The 13,132-nt window shown below is 40.7% G+C and overlaps 1 protein-coding gene across 8 annotated transcripts in view; it reads left to right on the top strand.

The window, feature by feature from the left end:
- NRG3 (neuregulin 3) overlaps positions 1 to 13,132 on the top strand; it is a 1,153,291-nt gene that overhangs the window by 508,089 nt on the left and 632,070 nt on the right. For all 8 annotated transcript variants that reach the window (XM_051832994.1, XM_051832999.1, XM_051832996.1 and 5 more), the window contains exon 2: positions 12,151 to 12,280. In XM_051832994.1, the coding sequence (XP_051688954.1) occupies positions 12,151 to 12,280 (130 nt within the window). The remainder of the gene's footprint in view (positions 1 to 12,150; positions 12,281 to 13,132) is intronic.

The following is a 13,132-nucleotide window of genomic DNA, read 5'->3' on the forward strand; positions in this document are numbered from 1 at the left end:
CTGTGTACTTTCCTCAGCTAAAGATAGTGGCTTTCAGTGTCCATACTGCTGCTCAGTGTACATAAGGTATCATGCAAAATAGTGGAAAATGGTTCTTCTGGCAGCCAGACCATGACATTTCCCTATGAGCACACACTGTATTCAACTAGACTGCTCTGTGACTTTGTTGGGACCCAGAGACAAGTCACAGTGTACATGACTGCTGCTTCTGTGTCAGGAACAAACTCTACTGTAGTCCTATTGTATCCTGGATTTTTAAGCTACTTCATGGCCATGCTATTTCTCCTTTTTTTTTAAAAAAAAATATTTATTTATATAAAGGCAGAGTTACAGAGAGAGGAGAGAGAGCTAGAGCGAGAGAGAGCTAGAGTGAGCTTACATCCACTGGTTCACTCCCCAAATGGTATCAACACCGGAGCTGGGCTGGTGCAAAGCCAGGAGCCAGGATTTCTTCCAGGTATCCCGTGTGGATGCAGGGGCTCAAGCACTGGAACAGTCCTCTGCTGCTTTCCCAGGCCCGTTAGCATGGAGCTGGATGGGAAGTGGAGTGGCCAGAACACAAATTGGTGCCCATTTGAGATGCTGGCATTGCAGGCAGCGGCTCTACCCACTATGCCTAAATGCTGGCCCCTTCTTCATAGCATCCAATCTATGAGGTAGCCCCACATAACCAAGGATTAACTCATCCTATGGGGTATTCAGCTCACAGTTCAAACTCCCTAACAAGGCTCTTCTGTTAGATGGAACTAAGTCTCTGTAGGTAACTAAAAATCTCCTTGTTTTTGTTTGTTTGTTTGTTTGTTTGTTTTTTTTAATCAAGCAAATTTTTACTGAAGCTTAAATTGTGGTACGGAAATACATTTCAACTGATTTAAGTCTAACACCAATGAAGAGAGAAATCATGGCACCAAACTTTTCCTCCTCTGTCATACAAAGATTAGATTACTATTCAATCTGCCATTTTCATTTTTATAGGCTTTGTTACATACAAATTTGTGCAAGTTTTCCACGTTACAATTGTTAGGGAAATATTGAAAAAATCTATTAGGAAAAAAAATCAGACCTCAGGGTTAGTATGACAGGTACTCATTTAATAAAGATTCACTGACTATTTAGTAGAAAATGGTTTTCTTATCAGGAATACATCCACCACACCATGTGTGCAAACACATGTGCACACACACAAATACACAAAACACATGTTCATGTCTTCTGGAAGCTTATAATCAATGGAAAATGAGATGAAAATAGTGAAAGCTATCATTTCTCATAACAAATCTGAGGATATCCTCTTTGGTGTGGTTCATTTTTGTTAAACTCTGATAAATCAGCTCAAAGGCTCAGCTTCCCACACCTGCATGTTATCTATGCTTCAAGACTATGAGTAGCAGTAACAATGCCTTTGCTTTAAAGAATGGAACACAGAGAGGAAAGTGACCAGGATAGGGCCTTTAACTAAAGATAGACAGGGCCCAAGAGAAGAAATACCCCACCTGGCAAGACAGAGGATTTTGTAAAGAATAGATTTATATGTAATATATGATATTATATATATATATATATATATTGAGTGGGCACTTATCATTGTGTTGCTAAAATTTTCTCTGTCTCATTTTCTGTGTATCTATAGCTGACTGTAAGGATGCATAGGATAGAGGGTCAACCTCTACCCCCTGCAAAGGGGAACATGTGCAAAGGCCTCAAGGGACCTGCAGCATTTGAACCATCGTGGTCTGAGAACTGACATTGGAGGGCAAGGAGCAGGATGGGGTGAGGGCAGAGAGTATTTTTTTGCAGGTATTGATGCAAACTGATCTTAAAGGGGCTAATTCACTTGATGTTGGAAAGCATGTGTGTAAGCAGGGCTCGAAGGGGTTGCCCCAGGGAGGATGGGAAGGAAATTAAGTAGTGGATTTAAAAGCCATGTAAGAGGTGGAATCAAGAGATGGGGGATCAAGGGAAGGATGGCTGTTTGTCTTCTGGTCTGCACAGTGCGGTTGTGGGTGTCACATTAGCTGAGACTGGGCATCTTGAAGGAAGAATAGGTGTGTGGAGGTAGAGCGAGAGTTCAGCTGACTCTAAGTTAATTTAGAGGTACCTTTGGAATGGCCATTAGGAATCAGGCAGGCTGGAATTCAGAGAAACCCATAAACTAGATGTGTACATTTGAGAGTTATTGGCATTTAGATGAGAACAAATAGGATCACCTAGGGCATTCGGTTTTGAGTTTAGGGTGTATGCAAAGTACCCTAATACCTTTCTAAAGTGCATCCAGGAGCCACCTCCAGGGTTTCTGGGCAGAAGATCTGAGATGGGGTCCACACATTCATGTTTCTAAAGTGCTCACTGGCAGATGACTCTGATACTGCTGGTTTGAGGACTGTACTGAGGGTGCTATTCTCTTGGGGAATACGTTCAAGTGAGGAAAGAACAGGATTAAGAAGATGACTTGTGGAAGGCAGTAGAAGAGACCGTATCAAGCTCTACTGGTTTGAATCCAGAAAGAGCCTTGAGAAATTGGGCCAGGGCTTGGTTTCTTCATTTGTAAAGTAGAATAATAATTAATAACACAAAGTCACAGTATTATTTTAAGATCAAAAGAGGTAGCCAAAGGAAAATGCTTAGCACAACATCACAATGTCAGCTGCTTTTTAGTAATAGGGCATCTAAATATAGATTAGATCAGACTGAGGTGGCAATGTGAAAGAAAAAGAAAAATCAAGAATATATGATGGGGCTGGCGCTGTGGTGCAGCGGGTTAACACCCTAGCCTGAACCACCAGCATCCCGTGTGGGCACAGTTTCTAGTCCTGGCTGCTCCTCTTCCAATCCAGCTCTCTGCTATGACCTGGGAGGGCAGTGGAGGGTGACTCAAGTCCTTGGGCCCCTGCACTCGCGTGGGAGACCTGGAAAAGGCTCTTGGCTCCTGGCTTTGGATCGGTGCAGCTCTGGCCGGAACGGCCATCTGGGGAGTGAACCATTGGACGGAAGACCTTTCTCTCTCTCTGCCTCTCCTCTTTCTGTGTAACTCTGACTTTCAAATAAATAAATAAATCTTTAAAAAAAAAGAATATATGATAACCTATAGGCTGATGAAAGTGTTTTTTGTTGCTGTTGTATGAAGGCAGGAGTGATTAAGAATTTCAGATGTTGGGGTTGTCGTTGTGGCTCACTGGGTTAAACTTCTGCTTGTAGCACCAGCACCTCATATTGGAGTGCCAACGTGAGTCCCAGCTGCTATTCTTCTGATTCAGTTTCCTGCTAATGCACCTGAAAAGGAGCAGAAGTTGCTGCAAGTACTCGGGCCCCAAGCCACCTATGTGGGAGACTGAATGAAGTTCCCGGCTCTTGGCATTGGCCTGATCCACCCTGGGTGTAGCAGTCATTTGGGAAGTGAACTAGAAGTTTCTCTCTCCTCTCTCTCTTTCTGTAACTCTGCCTTTCAATTAAATAAGTAAATCTTTAAAAAAAAGTTAGAACAATATCAGAATGTCAGATACGTTGGAGAGTTTTACAAGATGGGAAAGTGAAATGGACCATTTCCACGAGGTGATTTGGGATGTAGAGATAGTGCCAATGAAGCTTATAACACAGAGTCTTGCACTTGCCAAGGGCTGCAGGGACTGTGATAGTTACTATTAGTATTATACTTGAAAGAAGTTTGTGTATGTGGATGTTTGCACACATGTACAAGGAAACACATTCAGGTTCAGAGTATACTCTGCAGTTGCCAAATAAACACATTTCCATTGACCGAGCTATGTCCCATGAAGGTTTATTGAAGCTGGAACAGGGTTAAAAGCAATATTTCATACTTTCAGGTGACAGGTAAGTCATGCAGATTTAACAAGGGCCTCTCTACATTGGCTTCAAGAATTGGTGGCTCTGGGATATATCAAGAACTGTCAGTCCTCACAGCAACCCCATGACTCAATCAAACTTTTAAATTCCTTGCCCAACACTCCCCTATTTCTTTCATGCCAGCAAAATGGGCAGTTGCCTGATCTCTGGCAGCAGGGAGAAAACTGTCTTTGCCTTTTGCTAGCTGAGAAATGGTTTGTTTCCCTTTCAAACGCAACTGCATTCTTATTGCTATTTTCTTTGACCATTAAATATTTTATAGCTCAGTCTCACGCCAGTGCTCCTCTCTGGGTGCCCAATAAGTGGCAGATTGAAATGGGAATTTTAATGGATGTCAGCAGGATTCATTGACACTGTCCCCAGAGAAGAGGCTTCAGAAGTCAATGACAACCAAATTTAAATGACTTCTGACCTGGGAAGGTATTTTACCAATCCTAAAAGCTTTTAGATTAGATTGCCAGATTCTTAACTTTTCTTATAGAATTTTATCTCATGAGCTCAGTGGAGGAAGGAAAAACAGTTGGAGAAGTCGGAAATTTGCAAACCAGGAGTGTGAAGCATTTATACGGGGTCTTCTTTGTGCTTTGTCATTGTCCTTTGATAGGTAATCTTGCTCTCCCTATGCGGAATTCATTTTCTGGTGCCAATTAAATCATATATATTTAAAACTCAACTCTAACGCCAACCCTTTGGGATGCCTTCAGAGATAACTATGGCCTGAATTACGCTCTCCTTTCTTTGACTATCTACTGCAGTTATTATTTGTGATAGCTAATTTAGCAGCACTCTTGTTCCAGCAACAAAAATGTATCCCCACAGTATGCAGCATTGTGCTGGCAACATAGAAAACCTCCGTAAGTAACATTCCAGTACAACTCAGTACTTAAGGGAAAAAAAAGTCATCATTTTAATTCATTAATAAATTTACTTTCACCACAAAGTCTGCAGGGATTTCAGTCTTCTAACCTCGCATTTTCTTCCCATTTTGCCTTTAATGGATTAACTACTACCACCTCCCACTGTGCGTATAATTACTGTACTGATTGCTTACTATGTATGCTATGTGGAGTGGAAAGAAGACAAAAGTGAAAAGCAAAGCGCTCTCCATGACCTCCCCAGGCACAGAGACCAAAAATCATAAGAAGTAAGAAAACACATTAAGCTGCCTATAGCACGTGTTCAGGCACTGTTCCCCTGGGCAGCAGCCACGTTCCGTTGGGTTGAACCCTTGGCCTTTGGTCGTCATGCCTGGAAGCCCTTCATTAGCACCCTCTCTGCTCATCTTAAGTCTAGCATTCCTTTAGCAATTCTGTCTTATTTTTTGTTTTGTTCTTGTTTTCTCCTCCCTTACCTTCCATGCTGAAGAGTTAAACTTTTTATCTTTTCATCCAATTCTATAAACATTACCAAACTTGGTTTTTGGTATTCTTCTCATGTCCTAACCTCTAATGAAATATATATTCACTTCCTAGAAGTGTTTAAATAGAGTTTTTACCTTTATGATTATAGCAAAAACAGACACACTTTTCAACATGGAAATTTAGAAAAATGGTTAAGAATAAAAAGGTCTTCATTCTGTAAATGTCTATTGTGTGCAGATACATGCCAGGTCGTTTATAAGATCATGAATGGGAGATAGGAAGACCTGCACAGCTCCACAAGAGCTCATGGCCCAGGCGATTGGAGACCCACAAGCTGGTGCAGTAGAGAATGAAGTCTAATAATGAGGCAGCCTTTTTTGCGAGGTAACAGAAAGAAGTGTCTTGAGGGGCAGATCTTTGGTCTAGTGAGTAAAATGCTTGTGTCTAATAATAGAGTGGCTGGGTTTGATTTCTAGCCCCCGCTCCTGATTCCTAGTAATATGATATTAATAATATTCCTGATCTCTAGTAATATGAACCATGGGAGACAGCATGATGGCTCAAGTTGTTGGGTTCCTTGCCACCCTTGTGGGAGAGCTGGATTGATTCCCAGCTCCTGGCTTTGGCTGGACCCAGACCTTACTATTGAGGGCATTTAGAGAGTGAAACAGTGGGCGGGAGTTTTCTTTCTCTTTTATCTATGTCTCTCTGCTTCTCAAATAAAATAACATTTTAAAGTAAATGAATAGCCTTAACAGACACAGAGGAATTCACGGAAATGTTAGGGCCCTCTTTCTTTAATTCACCTGAATCTTCATCCAAATAATGTTTTGAAGACAACTATAACAAATTTATTTTCCCAGTTTCATTCCTAGAAAGAGAAATTTGATGAATGACATGACAAAATAGTTCTGTATACTTTAGTCAGCTTAGTGTATTTTAAAAACTAGTGTAGTTTTTAAGCAAAAACATAAACTGGTTCCAGAAATGTTGGACACATTCACAGATGAGACTTCTCTGTCTGATTGCTGTGATGCCCCAAGGTTGTTCAAGACCATAATTTGTATGGTCTGGAGTTAGATTTTATCCATTATCTCATTCTCACAAATGTCTCATGTTTTCCCTTCAGAAAAAACCCTCAGCTAGGTACATTAGAGCATACTGGGTTTGCCGGAGAGAATAGTAAGAAAGTAAAGAATTGCACCTTATTTGAGGGGACTTCAAAATGTTAGAGGAAAAAAGGAATTGAAGGATAAAAGTATAAAATATCAACTGTATTTCTCAACAGAAGTTCCATCAAATTCAAGGCACTTTTGTAAGTGATGGTGCCAGCCAGATGGTCCATCCCTAAAGTACTAAGGGTCCTGGGAAGTTAACCATGTCAGGGCAATTGTTTCTATATTATTAACCGACAGAAAAAAAAAATCAGTGCCCTTTAAAGACTTTGTAAGATTAGGAAATAAAAAGAAGTCAGAAGGAGAAATCAGCATTGTAAGGTGGATGCCTAATGATTTCCCATCAGAGCACTTGGCGAAAGGCACCCTTGTCTGGGGAGAGCTGTGAGCAGGAACACAGTGGTGGTAAAGAAGGACTCCCTGGGGAAGTTTTCCCAGGTGTATGTCTGCTAAAGCTTTGGCTAAATTCCTCAAAAATCTCCAATATTAAAAGGATGCCATTCCTTGGCCCTTTAGAAAGTCAATAAGCAAAATACCATGATTCTGTCCACTGCTGCTTTGACTGGACCACATCACTCTGTTGGTAGGCAGTGCTTTGATTGTGTTGGGTCTTTAAAGCCATCTTTAATTTCCTGTTACAATTCTTCCAAGAAATGCTTTAGGATCTTGATCGCATTTGTTTCAAATTTCCATTGTAAGCTTTGTTTCTGTCTAGCTTATCTGGGCTCAATAGCCTAGGCATTCCTTGCTCCAGTTAGATTGTGCAAACATCCATAGTTTCCAATTAGATTGTGTAAACTGAACCAATTGAGATGTTTGTATTGCTAGCTATTGTTTCTGTTGTAAATTGTTGGTCTTCTTCAATTAGAGCATAAACAGAATTAATTTCTTGCTTGCCAACTATGTGTGCTTCAACTGCAACATCGTCTTATCCCTTCTTAAAACCAGTTAGTCACTTGTAAATTGGTGATTTTGGGGGGAGAGGGATTGTCCCCAAAAATTTTTTATAAAGAATCAGGTTTCACCATGAAATTGATGTTTGTTTTGCTTAATTTTTGGCACAATTTATATTATTCTGATAAGGCTTTTTTCAGACCTGTATCTTATTACTCTCTAAATGCCGTAAAGTAGATCCTGTTCAGGCATGTTTTAAGAAGTGACTGTGAGTTTCATCTGGTATAACATTTTTTAAAAAAAATTCAATCTTTGTTCATAATATTCATTTTCCATTAACTTATGAGATCCCTCATATTTGATTTTCATTTTATTTATGTTCTATTTCATATGCTTAATATATTTATGTTAGGCAATTAACTATATGTTTGTATATGACATATATATTACATTTATGTGTATTTAAAAGCAGATTGTATGCATGAGCATATCATCCATAATTATAGGCTAATGCTTATGTTTATTATAATAGAAAGCGTGACTAACAGTGACTTAGAGACATTATACTAATTAATATTCAACATAGATCTAATAGGTGGTCTTAAGAGTTGGTAGCACAGTCTACTGATTCATTGATGCTTCTGTGTTTCCATTCACATCTTGATCCTGATGACTTCAGGCTGAGAGTTTGACTTCAGAATGAGTTTATGTTACCTTGCCAATGCCTCTCTGATTTTATGGATGATGCATAATGAAATGCATCTGTAAATTCTAGGATTCCAAGTTTATTGCTAATTACAGGTTTGTTTGCTTTTCTACTTAGAGGAGGATAAAATCCAATATCCTGTCACTGTTTGTGATATTTAATTATGAAAAAAAATGTTTTTGTTGAAACTAGACATGTCACTGTGAGGGATAAGCATACATATTTTATGTTAATTTTGAGATTCTCTCTGCTATGGAAATAGAAAACCTGTGTACATGCTAAGCCTGGTATCTCTGCATTTTCCCACTGCAGACTTTTGCAGAATAATTTACTTGCATCTCTGATCCTCTGTAATATGCTCATAGATGACAGCATGATGGGAAAGTAGTTGTAGGATAGGGTGGTAACCACTGGAGACAGCAGTTGTCAGATGGAAATTAATTGATTGTAATTGCCTTACCATTGTATTACACTTGGAGTCTGTAGCTTGTTAGAACGACTGATTATACAATAAGGATCTCACTTTTTATGCTGTAGGTTATGTTAATGAAAAGCTGTTCTTAGAGGGAGTGATCAGTGAATATCAATAAATGGATAATAAGAAATTAAAGGAAAGTTAACTAGCTGATCATGAGTTACTATACTTCAGCAATCAGAGTAGCAGTTAACTGTGTGTCATTTCATATTGAATTTTTGCCTGAAGCTCTTGAATTTTAAATATTCCCTACAGAAGGAGAAGCTGATTCTATGTGACTCTTTAGCACACACCGTCTTGAATTACAGATATTCATTGTAGAGAAGATTGTCCTGAAATTGGGAAATGTGCCTGTTTTCCAAGACCATTATTTTATGCCAAACTATTAAAAAGCATGTATTTTAAAATGGGAAAAAATACATTTTCAACCCATTATAACACCAAAAAAGAGGATAATAAAAATCATTTTTCCCCCCAAAGTTCAGGATACATGAGTAATACAAGAGTAAATCTGAGGGCATTACTTGTACAATGTTCATCAATAATAAGAATACCACAATAATAATATGGATATGAATTAACATATTGATGTGTCTAACATTTGACTGTAAGAGATTACTGAAAATCAGAGACCCACATTAATGCCTATGCAGGGCTGGCGCCGTGCCTCACTTGGTTAATCCTCCGTCTTGCGGCGCCAGCATCCCATATGGGCGTGGGGTTCTAGTCCCAGTTGCTCCTCTTCCAGTCCAGCTCTCTGCTGTGGCCCGGGAAGGCAGTGGAGGATGGCCCAGGTGCTTGGGCCCCTGCACCCACGTGGGAGACCTGGAGGAAGCACCCGGCTCCTGGCTTTAGATTGGTACAGCACCGGCCTTGGCAGCCATTCAGGGAGTGAACCAACAGAAGGAAGACCTTTTTCTCTGTCTCTCTCTCTTTCACTGTCTATAACTTTACCTGTCAAATAAAAAAAAATGACTATGCAAAAGTCTGGCATGGAGAATACAGAGGTATCAGACATAAATTGTGTACAAGCCGGCGCCGCGGCTCACTAGGCTAATCCTCCGCCTAGCGGCGCCGGCACACCGGGTTCTAGTCCCGGTCGGGGCGCCGGATTCTGTCCCGGTTGCCCCTCTTCCAGGCCAGCCCTCTGCTGTGGCCAGGGAGTGCAGTGGAGGATGGCCCAGGTGCTTGGGCCCTGCACCCCATGGGAGACCAGGAAAAGCACCTGGCTCCTGGCTCCTGCCATCGGATCAGCGCGGTGCGCCGGCCGCAGCGCGCCGGCCGCGGCGGCCATTGGAGGGTGAACCAACGGCAAAGGAAGACCTTTCTCTCTGTCTCTCTCTCTCACTGTCCACTCTGCCTGTCAAAAAAACAAAACAAAACAAAAAAAAAAAAAACAAATAAATTGTGTACCAAGGATTCCTCTTTGCATAGCTTAGAGAATCCTAAAAATAATGTAAAATATGCTTATCCCTTGTAGTGAGTTGATTTGTCTCAAAGAAAATATCATTATTATTCTTTAAATAATACAATATTGTAGGATTGTAGTGAAGTCTTTAATGATCATTTCTGTTACCCGTAGCATTGAAATGGTTGGTGATATTAAAGAGATGAGAGTTGTGAAGACATTTTTAGGTAACACCAGTTCTGATCAAGCCTCAATCTCTGCCCTCAAGGAACTCAGATTAAAAGGGCAAATAAACTTGTGAACAAAGGATTACCTGCAGAGCTAAGTGCAGTGCTGCAGATGATTAGAGATTCTAGGGAGACACAAAAAGAAGATCCTCTAAGGTATAAAGGATTTCTGGGTGTCTTCCAGGAAAGAGAAGGCTAGAGAAGAAGAATGGCTCAAGAAGATGGAGCAGTGAAAACAGTTCATGGAATTTGGAGGAAATAAAATAAGAGCTGGAAATTGTGTTGTATGTTTGAAGTTCAACGAGAGGAGTGTAGGCAGGAGACACGAGACAGGCGAAATTACAGGTGGTCCATGTCCTTCTTTGCTGTGCTAAAGATTTTGAAATATACCCAAGGGAGATCCTATTGAGACATGAGTGGATTTCCTTTTAGAATGATCACTTTTTTGTTGTTGTTGTTAAGGGAAAGGGTTTATTGGGGAACAACCTACAGACCGGAGTGAAGGGGCGGCGAAGGAAAAAGAGAGAAAGAGAGTATAAGAGAGAAACAGAGAGGAGAGGAGCTAGCAAGGAGAGGAGATAGAGCAGAGAAGAGGAGAGAGGAGAGCAGAGCCAAGAGACCAGAGGAGGAGGCTAGAGAGAGAGCAGGAGCGAAGGGGCAAGAGAGAGCACGTGTTCAGGAACTGGCCCTTTTAAAACTTTGCCTGAGGGCGGGCAGGGAAGCAGGAATTTCCCATTAGGATGGGGGTGGAGCCTGGCTCAGGTAGCTGGGCCATTCGGCCACCTGGCTACAACTGCGCCAGTTTCCTAACAAGCAGTCCATTCCAACCCGTCCAAAATGGATTTTCAGCCATGGCACGTCGACGACACTCCAGATCTTCTTGAAGTGTCTTGATTTTATCGCGAACAATGCCGGACTTGTTAGCATAAAAACAGCATTTTTCCTGTAAAGCCAAGCACATACCTCCCCGTTCAGCAGTAAGCAAGTCTAAGCCTCTATGATTTTGTAAAACCACTTCCACTAGAGAGTCAATTTGATCTTGAAGGTCCTGAATGGTGGTGGATAGAGTTTGCTTTACAAGAATGATCACTTTCTCATCACCTTGAGTGATAAGCAGGGAAGAAGCTCATTGTGACCATCAGTAAGCTGGTTTAATATGCCCTGCAGTTTAGTGTTATAGTTAATCTTGATCCATGAAAAGAAACTTAAGAGCTTAAATGCTGAACAATTTATGTGTCTGTGACTTCTTAAGTGTATATGTATTTTTCTTGAATGCTACTGAGGAATTGGTGCTAATATTTTGGCCGCTTAAAACTCTGTAACTAGAATAATGTCTCTGTGTAGTAAGAGTGTGCATCCTGTAGATAGCACATATTTATGATTAGCTTCATATTTGGGAGGCATGTATAGAAAAATAGCTTAATTAAAAATGTAATTATGATTTAAAAAATACATATTTAAGAGAATGCTAAAAGATGGCAACAATGTGATTAAATATTTACAGGAAACATTCTTCACATCTGAGAATCTGTTTCAGAATTTGGAACATTTGCATTTTAATTACATAATAAAGGGAGAAAGTGAAAGATTAATTGGCTTAGCTATTAGCCAATTATAGCTGTAACTAAAAAAACCCCAAACCGACATTGGTTTCCATGGAACAATCACAGTATTCACTGATCAGATGTTTAATGACATTTGGCAACAACACAGGGAAGGGAACATGTCAATCCTTCATACAGCATGTTTGTTCAACTGAAATTAATGAAAACAGATTTGGAGGTGTTTGAATCAGGATCCTTCAGCTTGTATGGTTCCCATGTCCTTAAATGGGGCTTCTCTTGAGTGATTCCAGTAAGCAAAATCTCGTGGGGAAACAAGACAGTAGAATACAGTGGGTCTTGACCAGTGCCACGTGGGGTCAAGTCCTGACTCTGGGGTCCCCAAGATTAGAGTGTGTGCACGGATCAGGGCCAGCCACAGGAGGAACTGGCCATCCGAGTGCACTGCTGACAGCATTTCCCTCTGTGCCTTCCTCGGCAGATACGACGACATACTCCACTGAGCGGTCGGAGCACTTCAAGCCCTGCCGAGACAAGGACCTTGCATACTGTCTCAATGATGGCGAGTGCTTTGTGATCGAAACCCTGACCGGATCCCATAAACACTGTCGGTAAGCCACTTCCGCCGCTCCCAAGGGCAGGCCCCCAGTGAGGCCTGGAGGTGGAGGGAGGTGGGGAACTTTGGGAGTGTACAATGTCTGATTTGCATGGTCTAGCTGTATTAATGGCAGAATTGAGTTTTAACATAAGAAGAAGACTGGTATCTCTCTACTATTTGAGAAAATGAGGGAGTTGGTCAAATAAAAGGATATTTACCTTTGTATCTTCCAATTGAGTGCAAACAATGATTTGCTCACTTTAGAAGCTTATGTTTATGGCATGAGATGTACGCATACGTGTAATCCTGGTACTCAGAACTAATCCATGTTTTACAATCTCAGAACAAGTGGCAAGAGAAGCATATTGCTCGTATAAAATCTAGAGTCTTGGTGTTTTCTGGAACCGAACTCCAGAGACTGTAACTGTGTCCAGTTGATTCTGCCCTTCTGTGTTCATTTCAGTGTTTTTTTAACACGTCTGATTGTGAAGCAGTCTTCAGCAAGATGTAATAAATGAAATCATAGACTTGTTACAGTCTAGGTAGAGAACTACTTAGGGAAAAGTCCTGGTAGAGATGAAGAAGGTGTTTAATTGGTTTTTAGAGACCTGAGGTTATATAACTGCTAAAAATAAAAATAAAAAAGTGGAGATAAATAGTGCATTTGTACCCACTGCAGCTTTAAGGCCCAACAGAAGAATCAAATTAGCATTCAAACATATTTCCTACGGAGCTTTTATTTCCAGCACTACCCTGGTAATTTGTTTTTCCTTGCAATTGTGCATGCTTCAATGATCATCTATATCCACACCCCTTTCCTTCTCTTTATTTACTCCTCTCATATGACACCGTTATTAAATTAATT

The sequence above is a fragment of the Oryctolagus cuniculus genome, chromosome 15, assembly GCF_964237555.1.
Source record: "Oryctolagus cuniculus chromosome 15, mOryCun1.1, whole genome shotgun sequence".
Lineage (NCBI taxonomy): Eukaryota > Metazoa > Chordata > Mammalia > Lagomorpha > Leporidae > Oryctolagus > Oryctolagus cuniculus.